A 17,255-nucleotide genomic window follows, 5' to 3' on the forward strand; every position below is an offset into this window, starting at 1 on the left:
ACATCCCGCCATCATTGAGATGTGTGTATCCAGAATATCGGATAACGATCAGTTTTTCTGTCACTGTGATTGGTATAAAACGATACACAGAAAGTGATGTAGATTGTGTCTTCAAGACAATCGACCACAGTCTCATAGAAAATACACATAGGATATAATAACTGATCGAGTCCAAAAGCATAGGTTTATTAATGGTAGTTTCCTAGATTGATATAATCAGTATATGACAACTTGGTAATTCTAAGATAATACGAGCGATGAGCGCACTTGAAATAAGTTAGTCAATGGTCACAGTTTCTATTCATAAGTGAAGCTAGACCTCCTATTAATTTTTGAATGAACTATTTGTTTACTTTTCATTTTGTTTGTATAATGAAACTTTTTCATTTGTCATTGTTCTATGTGCGTCAGTGATTTTCAGTCATATGAATGCATTAATACAAAGCGACATCGCTCATTATATTTTAGATTGTTGATAAAATCACTACCATGTGATTTGAATAATTAGATAGAATATGGTGATAAACAACAGGAAAGTATGGACATTGAAATCGCTAAAACTAAACAACTGAGGTCAACAGACAGATAATGTACACACTCTTATTATCATTATTGTTACTTAAAAAAATTTCTTTATCCAAAAACGCACTCTAGAACACATATTACTGACTGAATCATCAAGTTACAGTTCTCTGTGTAAACAGTTTTGAGATGACAAAAGATGTACATATTGTGCTCAAGTACTGTTCCTGTTGGACAATGTTTTCTAAATCACCTTAAACACACTTTCTGGTTGTGGCCAAATACATCACACTTCAGAGTAAAGTGGGAGTGTAAAAGATGATTGTCCACTTGACCAAGATAGAGAGGACGAAATACAAACAAGTAGAACGACGAACAATCAGCGATAATTATTATGGATCTGAAATCACGCATCACTATATGTCGGATTATCACCAATAAGCAGTGTCAACCGACATGGGTTCGAAGATATTCTTCAGAACGGTTTGTTGTATTATGTTCAGCTAATCATCAGTAATATTTTCAGTGCAAATTTTTTTGTTACTTGAGAATAAAGAACGGATCAAATTATTCTCGCTACTCAGAGCACCATGAAAGTATACGAACAGAAATGTACGAAAAGAGTGGATGGTTATTATATGATAAAATAACACCTAAGAGGCTTTAGCAAGATATTAGATGTTTATCCAAAACAATAATTATAATGAAGTCGAAAATATCACCACAAAGCATGCTAACTGCTTTCAGCACACTTCACAACACAGCGAATTCTTTATTTCGAAAACCCGTCGAAGGATAATAAAGAACAGCAAACAATAACAGATTAAATACAAGCCTTGACAAATTGTATGAGTTGATGCGGCGTAACACCAATAGCATATAACCTCTTCATTTAATAAGCCATAATGAGTGCTTACGATACAGTTTCTATTAACGATACGTAAAATACATATGTAGTATGATGAAGCACTCTCTTAAATACTTTATAATCTGAATTATACTCTTAATGAGCACAACAACGTATTTACATTATCACAAACAGAGACAAATTTTGTCCTCTTAGATAGACACTGATCAACAGCAGAGAACGGACAATGTACCACTGAAAACAATCGCGATGTTGGTGAATTCACAAAATTACATCGAAGTTGCTTATTTGATAACAGATTGTGATAGTCGAAAAAATAAACTTTTCATTATCGTAGACATTACTTACTTACTTCGGCCGTGTACTCCTAATGGAGCATAGACCGCCGATCAGCACTCTCCAACCCACTCTAACCTGAACCTTCTCAATTCCATCCAACTGTTGTTCATTTTTCTCATTTCTATCTCCATTTCCCGGCGTAATGTGTTCCTTGGTCTTCCTCTTTTCCTTTGGCCTGCAGGATTTTATGTGAGTGCTTGTCTTGTGACGCAGTTTGTTGCTTTTCTAAATGTGTGTCCTATCCACTTCCAGCGATTCTTCCTAATTTCCTCCTCCGCTGTGATCTGGTTTGTTCTTTCCCACAGTTGGTTGTTGCTAATAGTGTCCGGCCAACGGATTCGAATTATTTTGCGTTGACAACTGTTAATAAACACCTGCATCCTCTGGATGATGGCTTTCGTAGTTCTCCAGGTTTCTGCCCCATACAGTAGAACTGTCCTGACATTTGTACTGAAAATCCTGACCTTGGTGTTGGTTGACAGTTGTTTTGAGTTACAGATGTTCTTCAGTTGTAAATACACTGCTCTTGCTTTAGCGATCCGCGCTTTGACATCCGCATCAGATCCACCATGTTCATCAATGATGCTGCCCAAATATGTTAAAGGTTTTGCATCCTCCAAATCTTCTCCGTTAATAATGATTGGATTGATGCATGCTGTGTCGTATCGGAGAAATTTGCTTTTCCTTTTGTGTATATTGTGACCTGATGCTGCTGAGGCTGCTGCTACACTGGTCGTTTTCTCCTGTATTTGTTGTTGCGTTTGGGGTAGAAGGGCCAGATCATCTGCAAAGTTTGGATCGTCCAGTTGCATCCTAGATGTCCACTGTATCTCGCGTTTCCCTTCAGACGTTGACGTCTTCGTGATCCAGTAGATCACCGGGAGAAAGAGAAAGGATGAGAGATCGTCGACATATTCTTAATGTAAAGCAACAGAAGTCTACTCTCCCAAGATTAAAATTATTTTCGCATAATAATCAAACACAAATATTCCTGACCAGTTTCGCCAAATTTATTATTGTCACGAAAGTGGAGACTTATATTCGTTTTTCAATCTTCGAGTTTCAGAGTATGTTAAATATACTCTTGACATCATCTTATCTCAGCGATTTACTTGTAGGTTTTAACTCAGACAACAATTAGTACAAGCACAAATGATGTGTTGAAATAATTTATTAAAATACTATAATGAAAATCAGTCCTTTCTGCTAGTGCTGATTATTTAGTTTTCAGATGCGACATTTCATCTGAATACCAAATAACGGCCAGCGGTATAACGCGGTAGTCAAATAGAATAAAGGTGGTCTTTTTCAGACGTTAAAATTTCCCAATAATCAATGATGAAATTACTTGACAGAACGTTTCCATCTAGATCAAATTCATGTTCAGATGTATCATTTTCGACATCCAATCAGAACAGTTTGTGTTATATTGATTTCAGTCAATCAAATCAAAACTATGTAACATTGACAGACAACAAACTGTTTGTTCACAAACACATGAGCACACATTATAAGTTACATGTTAACCAATCACACTTTTTAAAGTTTTATTAATCACATCCAAATTAGGTCTCAACAATAGGGGTCAAGAATTTCAACCAATGGTAAAAAAATGTCAGCTTATTTTCTCAACAGTCAGAAGAATATTGGATAACGATGAGTTCGGCTAGATTCATCATTGGTGAACAATGGACATGGTCACTTTGAAATATAGAATAAGAGAGAAACAACAAAACGCTTTGATAGTCTATAAAAACCTGACGAGTTGCAGTCAAATCTGATTTACTACTTTGAACGAGATGGTGAGGTGAGCGTTAGCTGAATAGACTAAGTAAATGAGTAAATAATACAAACTGAAGTTTGATTTATTGAGATGACCTTATTTTGTTCTTCTGAACAATTCTAGATACGGTCTTAAACGTGATCTGTTGATACGTTTTTCTCTGATCGTGAACTTGTTTCCAAAATTCTTCAGTTGTCAAGACATCTGTGAACCTGACTGGAAGAACTATAAAAAAGTAATTTTTGAAAATGCTTCATATAGATATGTAAGTAATCAATCTGATTGTAACAAACATACTCAGTCTCTTTATCATGCTTACACAGAGAGAATTCAGCTCAATCAATCTAATCCGCTTTTGAATGGCGAACTTCAAGTTTTCACTAATGATGAAGTCAGTTGACTTCATTTCTAATTGACGTGCTTATCCATGTTTGCATCTTTTCAGTTTGTTGAACCGAAATTCCCCTTCAAATACTACGATACTCGCATCAATATCTTTAATATTTTCCCTTCAGGTAAGTGAACATATTTCTTTGAACTAAAGCTGTTATTGAGTTTTCTTGATCACATTTCATTTCATGAATTAAAGTTTATGCATTATACTCAGCGAGTTCGTTAAATGCGCCTTGTGAGCTGCAAGACGTTTTTGGATCTATTTTTGTGTTCAAATTGTCAATGGTGTAACGCCCTATAGCAAAGGAAATACAGTTCTTGCAACTCAGTTATGTATCTAGTTTATTTCAAAATCTTTTATTCATTCACTGTGATGTTGTCAATCAAGTTGAATGTTTTAATTTATTAAAAACAGGCTTAACGAAAATTTACACATCTGTATACGTGGGACAAATCACAAATCGTATGGTAGACACTAGCTATTATCAATTCGAACTTTTGGATAGGAGTGAGTGCTTCGATAACACAGTGTTATATTTCTTTGATTCGTTTTTTTTACACTGATTTCATATAAATGATTTCGCGCTTAAATTGATTATTACATGAGAGTTGATCGGTACACAGTGATTGTTTTGCTTGTTTGATTCTCGTAACAGTTAGTGTGTTCACAACTCGTTAAACAAAACAGAGACTCAACCCAAATTAAACACTCATTGTTTGAGTGGAAATGATAAACTTACTACACAGTCTATCATAATTACAAAAGAGATGATATATCACCGACACAATATTTCTTGATTGACTAAAATAATCCAACTGATCGTATGTGCAACAATAAACGATGATTTGCGCGAAGTCAGATTGCATTATATAAGCCTATGAACCATCAACTTCGACCTGATGCCGTCCAACACCTTTCTTGATTCATAAAAGTTAAATATCTCCATGTTGCTGTCTGTTGACCATTTAATATTAAACTTCATCTTGGCAATCATATTTATATGGTTATGAACTACGAATCCATACACTTCCTGAAACAACTGATCGCCGAACGATTAATAACTGTCCCGTGGAACGAGATGATTTACTCAATCCAGAACACTTAAAAGATCATGTTCACATCTATTCATATCGGCAAGTTATCAGAATTGATAAATAACAAAATCTGAGAAAACGATTTTCTTCGAGTATTATGAAATGTATATTGGAGATCTCTTATTCATTATAAAGCTCCTTCAATTAGTCTTACAAAATTGTATCCTTCTTCTCAGTTGGTTGTATTGAAATGCTCATCAGATTGTTGAATTGATAGTAATCCTGAAAAATACTTCCTCATAAGAGTCAATCATTGAGTTAACTACAATGTTCGGTTTGAATCACAGAATGAAGTAGATAACAAGTATGTAAAGGCCGTCCGTGTTCAGACCTACAATTATTGTAAGAAAAATTCAAAGCTTTATTTTGATCATCATTGTTTCAGAGGACGTATTCGCTGTCAAAGTGCCTTTTGTGAAAACAGTTAATGATACTGGTAAGTAAACATTTGATGATCATTTGATCATACACGTTGAAATGTATCGTTTTATCTTCACTCATTATGATTACTCACAGTTTACGGCATTGAACTCTCCTAAGAAATCGAAAAAAGTGATAATTTGTAACCGTTCTGGAAAATCAAGTCAAAATTGTGAGTAAACTTTTTTACTCATCAATTCAACACATTGATTGAAACTTAAAGAATAATCGAAATGAAATGAAAAATACTTAAGTTGATAAGCATTTATTTGATCATTGTGGATGAATTCAGTTACAATTTTATTTTACTTGTGAAAACCAATGAAGAGTATCACTTTCGTTAACAGGCTACAGTGTAACTAGACGAGAAGTCGTGATAAAATGATGCGTTGAATGTTCTTTGAAAATCCATTTCTATACACAAAACATTCATCCACATATTCACTCATCGCATAGCCATCCTTACTTCACGTTATACAGTTTCAATACGACTTCAGGAACTTAGCACCTGACATTTATTTTGAACGATTCATGCTCATTTCATTCACATGTCACTTACTTGAACATATTTATCATGAATTCATCTGAGGAAAACACTTGAGCTAACAACGTAAAAAATCGCCATGAAAAATGGAATTCAGAAATTGATTTTTCGTGGGATCTTTAGAGATTATGTTTGGAAATAAACACGTTCTGTTGCGCGTTCGTCACAACGCCATTACTGCACAAAACGCATTCACTTACACACCCACTCATCGTATAGCCATTCCCCAATATTAACCAATCAAGTTAAGGAAACTTTGAGACGATATTTAAACAGTCATTGATTTCTCATTTATAACAAACAAAGGCTATATTCACAGTTTCTTGATCGATTGAAATATTTATACATTACGTATCAAACTGAATTCCCAAGTTCATCTTTATAAAGAAGCACTTGATAACTTAAAACATATATGCTAAGAGTCGATTGTCTGGGGGTTAATTGAAGAAAATCTAATGTTCATGTGAATACCTCTCCGACTGTCAGATCTCAATGAAAAGCGTTATGATTTATTGTTTCAATAATAATGCAACAATAATACAACTTCGGAAAATAAGCATTTGACAGTCTTCTAGAAGGATGCATGTTTATTTCATTCACATAACGTTCACTTGAATTTAATAATTACGAACTGAACTGAAGAAAGAATTAGAGATAACGCAGTAAATACCCACTGAAGCATGACCACTTTGTGAGTAAGCATACATAGTTTCACATTTAACGATAACATGCTTCATATTTATTCCTTGAATTCTAACTATTATTAGTCTTTTAATTGTAGAGGTTACAGCCAAGACAATTTATTTGATACACCCGAATGGGAAAATATCTTTCTATTATGAAAACGTAAGTTGAACAACGAAATGGAAATTTAGTTTCGTCTTGATTTATCAAGTCTTTAAAGTATGTGAACGTTGTCGATTAAATTAAGTTATCTTGAGCATGGTAGAAATAGATCATTAATCTGTGATGTGCAGACAATCATTTTGACAACATAATAAATCTTTTTATGAAAAACCCTGATTTTGCAATTGTTTAAAGCACTGAGTCATCAAATATAATTTCTTATCAGTAGTATCAATGATGTGTTCGTGCCGAATAGTAACAAACAGTGCATGTTAGAGTACTTCACGGTAAGGGTCAAATTCAGTGGAGCTTTAGTTCATCATCCGAATAATTGCTGTTCCATAAGTTCACTGTTGAATATTTTGAGAGTAGCATCCTTGAAATTATTCGCAATCACACTGTATTTATACAGACCTAGGTATTCATCTGACAGTGTGTCTTCACATACCATGAGTTTGACAACTGCAGTTATTCTGAATACTCAAGCACGTTAGACAAAAAAGAATTCTAAAGAGAGAATATCAGTATGCTTACTATGATTATGATTATTTGTTTGTGAATCAGATAATTAGAGAGATTAAACATTTCTCCTGTGATTATTCGGTTTTGTTTCAGATGGTTGTGTGTTAATAAATGTTGACTATAACTTCCGATATTTCATATTAGATTCCTATGGAAGTTGAAGAGAGCAAACGACAATCGAAAATCAGCCGTAAATTTGTATGTGGATCAAGTAAGAAACGTTTTAACAAATAGTGTTAACATTTTGATGTACGATGACTTGCCTCATCATTCAACTGTCCGTGTTATCTTCCTCTCTATCTGTGCCCGGCGATAACCATAACAAAACGGATTGTTCCTTTAATCACTCAGTGTGATCTCATATAATTTACTTACAGTGCACATCAATCATTTGTTTCGTGAGTAAAATCAATTCATGAATAGGCCATGAAAGTGTTGTGGATAATTGTGCAAAATGAATTTGGAATACAGTTCGTAAACGGACTGTATAAATATTACTGGATATTGAATACATGTCGTCACTGAAATGTTTACACGTCTTGTAGTGAAAATGCAGTATCACACCTGAATATGAATGTCAGTGCAACCGAATTCTGAAAGTGTTTGATAATTGTGACTAGATCCTTTGAACGATGGCTTTGTGTAATTACGTGAATTGAAATCAAACTATGTGTCTACAATCCAACGACTATCATCAGAAGTGTTTTGAGTTTTTGAACTGAGATCGTAATGATGTCGTCTCAACATTCTGTGCGAAATTTCATAGATATTGGCTTTTACATAACACATATGCTGACGCTCACTTATCCAGATACTTCAAATAAAACAACTAAGGTATATGAATGTCTTCGTCGTAATCGTTTTACTGGCTATTTGGAGACGTCCCACACTTATGGTAACCGATTTGTTGGTCCAGACAAGGATATATGAATGACGCTATTAAGCAGACGATATTAACATTTGTTTTTTAACATAATCACACACAGTACGACAGTCACACATTCAATCCTCAGTCACACCGCGCCTCAATGCAGAAGAAAGTTTGTTTTGTATGAAATAGAACTAAGGCGGTTGAACGTCGAACAAATATTACGTTTACACACTGCTTAATCGCTAGGCTTCACTGAAATGACAATGTGATGTTGGAAGACGAAGCTTAGTTTCAAGACGCGTATTGTGTGTGATTAGTCGAGTTAGATACAATGTTTCGTGAATGAACGTAGAAAAATGCACTGAATGGTTGGTCATGTAGCATATGTTGATCGTTCGAAATGCATTACTTAGTCTTTAAATAGTGAAGATAATTTTCATATTTGTAATGTTTGCGTGAATGGTCTTATTGGTGTTTTGATGCATATGCACCCTGTGGGGATTGTCCCGATATTGTCTAAATTCACGAAAATTGTGAGCAAGATGTAGACACCGACTGGCAGTAGGATCGACTGCAGTCTCAAATGTTTGTTAAAGGATTTATTAAACAATATGTAAATGAATCAGAACTTCACCCGAACGTACAGGCCAGTGTGTATATGGACCAAGTATCTAGGTGTATGTGCAAACGGCGTCTGACAAGATTGTTGCTGTATTTTAGTCCCAGAGTAAACATTATTCTGAGATGCAGGTATATCTGACTGACGAAACGCGCCTCTGAGTCTTCACTGAGAGCAACCATTCTTCTCTGGATTGTAAATTTTCATGTTGCCTACATGTTATTTGAAATGTGAAACAATACGTAAAGTTACACCTATTTCAAGCAGATGTTGCACTGATGTTTACGTAAAATAAATGAAGCAATCACCGTTTTTCAACTCATCGTTCAAATATCGATCGCTTTTGAAACTCACGTCGAATGAAACCTTTAATTTTTGGTACGTTTGATGATTAATACTACGTCTGTTACGGGAAATTTTCTAGTTTCTTTTTGTGACCGAGTCTTGAATATTGCAAAAATCTTGTTATATCTTAAATAGATATGAAAATTTTAAGTATCTTTTTCTGTTGAATTTGTCACACAAGATAATACAGATTACGAAATAATTGTTCCTGGAAAATGGATCAGGACTGGCACGTTGGTGGAGTATGAAGCCATCGGAAGTATGTTATTCCTCAGTTTACCAGCATTACCTATTTTCACACTTGAATACACCACTTTTGTCTCTTCAAACTGAAAATTCTAAGAGCAACTGTAGTCAGCTATTCAATGATATCCAGTCATCTGACTCAAACGACGTCTCGCTTACCTATAATTACCACACCTCTATTCGCTTTTGAATGTTAAAAATGATTACGGGGCATTTTGAACTGATATTACAGCTTTGAACGTGATAAAATGCACTTAAGCACATAGTCACACAACGATAGGCGAGATCATTTTAGTCTGAAGAGAGGGAAGTGACAGTCAGTTGACTTGGAATAGTCCGATTTTCTTTTTTTACATGTGATATCAAACATTCAACAGGCATTGAAATTGAGACAACACTGGATTTAATTGCGGCTACCTTAAAAATACGGTCGAATTCGGAAAGCTCTCTTCTGTCGTACACATCCGATAAATTAAAGGTATAAAGATGTCACGTCTTCAAAATACAATTTATCATGGTCATTTTGAGAATTAATTTCACAGTATGAAAATATGTTTCTTCTCGTGAATATGAACACTGAGTAGCTAAAACCAGATTTCCGTTCAATACGAGTTAGACTAATGAAATAAAATTTCGACCACGAGAGATATTTTCCATCATCGAATGAACAGACCGGAATCAGCAAACATACTTCAATATCTTACATCAACGAAGGTCTACTGAAGTCCTTTCAAGGAGAATGTCTTTGATGATTGGAAGAACAATGTTACTGTTCCCTATTGTTCCATTGGTTTATTATAATTGAAAGCGAACTGTGAGTCTATGAACAACTCACCTTCTTGTATTGATTGCAATCATCAAACTGATACCGTGAACCGAAACTGCAAATTTTATTGCAATGCGCATTTTCGAAGCTAATAACGACACCGTGTGTACATATTTGAATGTAAGCAGTCATTGAAATACATCAAATTTGCCTATCGCAGCTCATCATTCACGGTTGACACGCAACGTAGTTTCAACCAATTCAAACGTGATGCCGTGAAATATCAGTGAAGTTGAAAAGTGCACAAAATATTACATAGTGCGTCGTGATGACAATTTTTCACTGGATGATAAAGTCACTTAACACTGAAAACACCATCATATCATTGTGTCATTCTTACTTTTTTCAACGCACTTATCTATTCTTTATTAACTAAAAATGAAATCACCTTATTCTTTTCACAGCAATTTGTCAACGATACAATTCGACTGAATCATGCCGAAACGCAACAACATGGAATATGACGTGTATTTGGTGCGAGAAAGCAAACACATGCATTGAAAGTAATGATCATGATACTCATGACTTGAAATTAAGCGATTGCTGTAATAAGGTTAGTACTTGTTGGGCTTACCTAAAAAAGCCCTGTATATGTTGACTTTACCTAATCAGATATGAGTAAAATCCTTTCTTTCCCTGGAAACAGTAAAAAGGGATCGATGCTTGAGAACACATCGATTTTTCAGCTCATTCAACGTGTGTTAATTTCAGAAATGCGAAATGAAACCGAATATCAATGTTGATTGTAACAAAATACAAATGAAACCAGTTCGAATGAGGAAACGTGTAGAATTCAAACGGACGTTTGTACTGAAGAATAACCATTAAGGCATTTTGGATACGCCCTAATACGTAGTGGAATCCAAATGAAGGTGACTGAATTAATTACGGTTCTAGTTTTCATTATAAACATAAATTTACATTATTACCCGAACAAATATTTCCACTCAGCTATTCAATCAATAATTGTTCACTTAATCAAATCTTAATTATAGTAAAAAGACAAGTTGAGAAAAGTTGTCCGTTAGTCGTAGGTTAGTGCGTACCTATCACAAAGAATATCAATTCGGTAGTAGACATTTTATTTTTAGTAATGAATACCACTATTTCGTTTGTACAAAAGAATTCGGATGTTAACGATCTGAGTACACAAACATCCATCAAGCACACTGAGACAGCATCATGGATAACAGAATCTCAGGTTACACTGAAAATCAAGGAAAGTATCTGCTCAATACATGTTAACTATTTGAGTTTTAGTAATAAATGCTACTGTTCTATTTTTTTGTTCAGAATATGACAACTGGAATGATCGAAGTGAATAAACAGATCAAACCATTTGAGTACTTATTTGTTGGCATACCCTTGATCATCTCTTTGCTACTTGCATGCATCGGTTGTGCTATTTGGAGATGGCGGCATAAAAGAAAAAATGTAAGATTTTGAGTCACGTCATATTATTCTGTTCACGTTCGTTCTGTTCCGTAATTAGTTAGAAAACGTTTGATCTAGTTGATCATTCTAATGATTTGACTCATTGCTTCACTGAACTACGTACATTTTTATGCTTGTTTACGTAATACCTGACGTGTTCTTATTGATAATATATTACACATTCTGTTTTTAAAATTCGCCTAATCGCCTTCATCTAATCAAAAGTGTATTACATCATAATGGTCCTACATGTGTTATATTTTAAATAGTCGTGCCTTTTTATACTTGAATTTTTTATTATGAGTTCATTGTAATTGTTCATTTTAATCAAGTAATATGTTGAATGATCTTATCACTAACTAACTAGGCACTTACACACTTCGGTACGTGATTATTGCATGATCACGTTGAGTGACAAACTATGATTAACTGGATGCAATCTAGTCTGATCATTATACCCTTCATGATTTTATTGTTGAGATGTGCAGTATATGATCAACGGTTCGTTTCAAAGCTTAGTCTTTAGAAAGGCCTACACTAGAGTAGTCTTTGTCAGCATAACACAAGATTCCTATGCTTTGACTAAAGATTTGAGAGCCGTATGCGTTAAATGTGTTCGTGGGATAAAATTACAGCATTGCACATTGAATTACAGTGTTGCGGGGCACAAATGTTACACATTGGGCGCTGAATAGGTTTTCAGTCACCTCCATGATACTGAAGTGCTTTAACGTCGTAATAATTCGCTATTCGAGATTGTTTCAGTCTTTCAATCGAGTAAGATGGTTTCATGAATACTCGTATGTTACTTTTGCAACAAAAAACGATACAATTTTGTCCAGTCAAATAATTGCAAAGAACATCGAATACATGAAACGACTTTCTGTTGAGAGCATGTCACTTATAGTCAAACTCCGGAGATAAATAGAACCTAACAGTAATAAAATAGTCCTTCTGAATTAATCTGAAACTATAAGTAAACGCTCATGTATATAATATGTATATACATATGTATATATCGAGGGGACCAACAATATTGGTCGAACCACCGATTTGTCAGGCCATGTACAACTAGAGAGAATAAGCGATATGTTGAAAGAAAACTGTCTAAATCAACTAAATAGAACCGATCTGACTGTCAAAAAATATGTTCTCCACAATCTTGGTGTGGACAGATGTGCCGAAGAGACTAAGCTGATCGCATTAGTTTTATCCATTCCACATCTCAATCCATAATTATCTTGAAAACAATCTGCAGGTAGTGATAGTATTCGTCCTCTACTTGTCAATTATGTACAACAATAACTCTTAGGTTGTACACCACTTGCTGCATAAATACAACTAGCTGATATTTATCCTTGATACGCATCAAACCGATTTGAACATTTACATCCCTCATATGCGAGTTCGTCTATTCACAAAAGCCACGTTTTCTTCTTACGCCATAACGCATTCAGACCAGTGTTTAGAACGATTTGATATCAAACCCAAAACACTCTCTAGTCACTTTATTTCACGTTACATCGATTGAGACGTTATTAGCTATTTTATACTTAATTACATCGTATTCAAACTCATTCTGTGTCAATGCACACCGGCTTCTAAATTGAATTTCGTCACAACCATTTTTCGTACTGATCAGCAATCTATGGTGCTTTTTCCTAGCTAAAGATTCAAACAAGAATATTGATGCGAAATATTTTGATCTTTAAGACTGATTGGATAAACATAGAGATGTCTTCCTGTTATTTATCGGTGAATAATTAGCAAATAGCAACGTGTAAACAGTTCTCTAAGCAGACTAACTGAACAAGTCTGAGAATAAATTAAGTCTATCTATTAGCGTTCCCCTAAAGCATAAGGATTGTAAACATACAGATTTGGTAGGATGCTCAGATTGAGACATATTGTTTCAGAGCAGTAGTCTCGTGGGTGTCATGCACTTATATTTAACCGAATCAGTTGTTTGCGTACGACGTTATTCGCACTCCTGCAAACATGTATAATGGTATCACGCCTCACAAATAAGTTATACCACTAAAATGCCATAATTACTTATGACACTTACAGGAATGTTACTCTTAACTGAATGACTTTACAGTAGCTACACATAGGTACATTATTTAGTCAACCCGGAAAACACTAACTTCAACTAATCAAAGGGTTCTGAAACGCAAGAAGCATCATCATGAGAAATGTCTCTCCATCAAAACCCTGAACAAGATTCAAGAGACGAAAAACAAGAAGGAAGTTAAGATTAACATAACAAGAACAGAGGAAGTCAAAGCACAATTAGGATGCACTGAATCAAACAAGCAAGTGAAGAGAAGCATTAGAACTGACAAGCAGAAGAACGTGCAAGGTCTAGCGACGACAGTGGAAAAAGCCTTTAGTGAGGGAGATATGCAAAAACCATATGATTTAACACTGAAACACTTAGCGAATTATCATAATCCAGAGAGGGCGGTTGAGGACAAAAATTGCAAGCCAATCAATGACATTCAAGAACTGAGGAACGGTTGAGTAGAACATACAATGAATACGGACAAAGCGATATAAATGTCACATGTATTTCATATTAAAATGGTATTTTTGAGAAGCGATCGCTTGCATTTGTGGGTTGAGTGAGTGCAAGTACATCACTCGTCCGTCCTAAGTCACAATCTTAAAGTCAAATGTTTCATACATTAAATGTAATTGTCTGGCTAATGATCAAAAATAGTGTTGATGAAATCCTGTACAATTTCTGTAGAATATGTATACAGCTGAGTCATCCGAAAACCATCCAAATTTAGGGTGAAATACATTGATTGCCATGATGACCTCTGCATTCAGTAAATGTTATTGTCAGGTTAATGATCAGAAATCAATATGGGTTAGATAGAGTAGGAGAAACAAATGTAATTACGAGTTGTAAGTTATATAGTATGCAAAATAATATGAATTAGGTCCACAATGATATATATGGGGTGAATGCTGATAAAATTACGCATTAGGTCGAATATAATTCTCCTGGATGCAGAACTCGGGATTTTGATGTGAATAGCTGTTGTTTCAGCCGTATGAATGATTTTTAATCTAATAGATATAGGCAGGTCCCAGTGAAAATTACACATTACTGTAAAGTCAACACTACATAATAGTCATTCCAACACTAAAGTTTCTATTTTATTTTCTATTACAAACAATCCTCAATTCATATATTGTCATTTATAAACGATGCATTTTGCCTTCAATCTGAACACATTTTGGATGATCTATTTTCATGAGATGATTGTAGAAACTGGATAGAATTTATTGAAAAGCATATTCTTCATCCATATCAACTGAGAATTTTTGAGTGAATAAAATGTCTTTATTACTTTCCAGTTGTATTGCAACGATTGTTTGAATTGATAGGAGTTTTGTAAATTGATGGTTACCCTGTTCATCATGGTTTTTGAAGTATAGGTTTATCAGTTGATTGGATGCCAGAAAGGAATGAAATGAATCAGTGCCGTGATATGTTTGGATTAAACAAACATGAACTGGATTCAATTTCGAGGATCAGTAAACAAGTTAATGTTATCGTGGCTGAATGTAAACGTGTTTATCTGCTGCAGCGGCTGTAGTATGTTCAGATCACCAATATCAGCTTCCACCATGCGAATCATCTATTTCAAACACACATGGTTTATGTACAAGCCAAACAGATCATATGACATGACACAACGTGAGTCTGTAATCAAGAAACACTCATGATTTGAAAACAGTGAATCGCATAATAACGGTCTGTAGATCAAAATATATCTTGTAATAAGAGTGATATGAATGTAACTGAACTATTGGTTGAATATTTACACAAATGAAATATTAACCCATTAATAACATAGAACGCTCCTATAATTTAACATTTACCTCAATATAACTAAAAAGGATACTGAAGCGTTTCTACGGCTTTATTTACCTTGGTTGAGTAACCGGCATAAAAATAGACGCATGGTCGCTCTTGTTTATTACTGCAATCGATAATGCCTATTCTGAGGCAAATTCTTTCCCCACCATTGGGAGGGCAGCATATGGTACAGGTCTTTTAGGTACAGTGTTAAGAATATGAAAAATCCACTCATTTATTCTCTCGCTAGCTCGAAGTTCAGCGGTCACAATTGCAGTTCTCAGTCATCTCACTGCTCAATGCAAACGAAAATGTGTTTTCTGAGGTACTTAGTACTGATATTTTGTTTGCAAATTGATCAATCATCATGCTATAGCGACCATCCTACAACCAAACTCGACTAAGGTTACTATGGGTTAAAACATTTTATTAACCTAAAAACACACATTGTTATTTGAATAGCAACACTGTACATATTTCTCTGTACCGTTATGATCACCAGAACACACACACCAGAACACTCTATCTAAAATGTTGATCGCTCAAATATCACTCGACGATTCATCCTCGTCCTTATGGATGTATGTACTCATATCCTCTTATTAGATTTCGCTTTGGAGTGACTAACTCCAACTACCTAACATCTGAAAATGTGACACATGTTGGCATGTGGGTCATGCTACAGTTCGATTTTTGAGCTATAATTACAGGTTTAAATAACCACATAAGTATGACCCTCGTATTTCTCTCTAATGAATTAGTTGACAACGCGAATTACTACGTTCGTCCACGAGTTACTAATTTTTCTGTATCTTTCGTAGAATAACCGAATCGATTGATTCATACTGACAGATTGATAGATTGTGAACTTTGTCAATTTATAGCTACACATCAGTAGTAGACCAGATAATTCCGTTAACTTTACCGGTTGCAACCTTATGTGAAAAGAGCGCATCACGTTCATATATATCTCAACAAGTAACTCTGAAGAGTTATTTCCAGCCAAACAACTGGAAAACGTCATATCATCTCAGAATAATGCATATACATTCCGAAAATAATAGTTACAGAATTCATGCCAGTTAACAGGCATGGTCATTTTGATATAAATTGTAGCATTACATGTGGAGAACAAACGAAGGACATAAGATTGTTTTGAGTTTACCAGTTCAAATTCCCTGCGCCAAAACAAGTTTATTGTAATCATCTATAACTAGAGAAAATAAAGCAGAAGGAAAGTGCGTGCTCCAATAAGGTAATAATTGTTAAAATATGACAGTCAGTTCTACCATAGTGCACGTGTTATGTGACTCACTGATATACTGTCCATGATAAATATTATTCGAAGTAGTAAGGGTTGACATGGGCGGTGTAAATATGAAGCAACAGGATGTAAATGATTTAACTTGGTGGATTCTGTAATAAGAATGGGTAAACAGCTAGAGTTTCTGTAATCTAGTTTATGGAATAAGATATACTTGCGTGTGCTAAAACACTTATTGCATTCTCAGAGGAGCCATAAGCACCGCTGCAGCGAACAATGGATGGGAGTGATTCCAGTTTATATATGGATTGTGCAGGTAATTCAACAGTCTGCAGAAATAACGGGTAGAATAATTCATAGCGGAAGATGAATTAGAATGAGTTACTTTCACTAATGACAAGAAGTCACGTATGTTGTAATTAGAAGTTTCTGCATATTGGATTG

The 17,255-nt window shown here is 34.8% G+C and overlaps 1 protein-coding gene across 1 annotated transcript; it reads left to right on the forward strand.

Annotated features, from left to right (window-relative positions):
• The first annotated feature begins 3,456 nt into the window (after positions 1-3,456).
• On the forward strand, positions 3,457-11,719 carry MS3_00000730 (uncharacterized protein). The gene is made up of 11 exons (XM_051208387.1): positions 3,457-3,536; positions 3,636-3,777; positions 3,814-3,903; positions 3,958-4,027; positions 4,321-4,413; positions 5,386-5,436; positions 6,746-6,810; positions 7,477-7,543; positions 9,349-9,426; positions 10,644-10,792; positions 11,533-11,719. The coding sequence occupies exons 1-11, from the start codon at positions 3,529-3,531 to the stop codon at positions 11,683-11,685; spliced, it is 966 nt and encodes a 321-aa protein (XP_051065106.1). The 5' UTR covers positions 3,457-3,528; the 3' UTR covers positions 11,686-11,719.
• The last annotated feature ends 5,536 nt before the right edge of the window (positions 11,720-17,255 follow it).

The sequence above is a fragment of the Schistosoma haematobium genome, chromosome 5 (assembly GCF_000699445.3).
Source record: "Schistosoma haematobium chromosome 5, whole genome shotgun sequence".
NCBI classification, from domain to species: domain Eukaryota; kingdom Metazoa; phylum Platyhelminthes; class Trematoda; order Strigeidida; family Schistosomatidae; genus Schistosoma; species Schistosoma haematobium.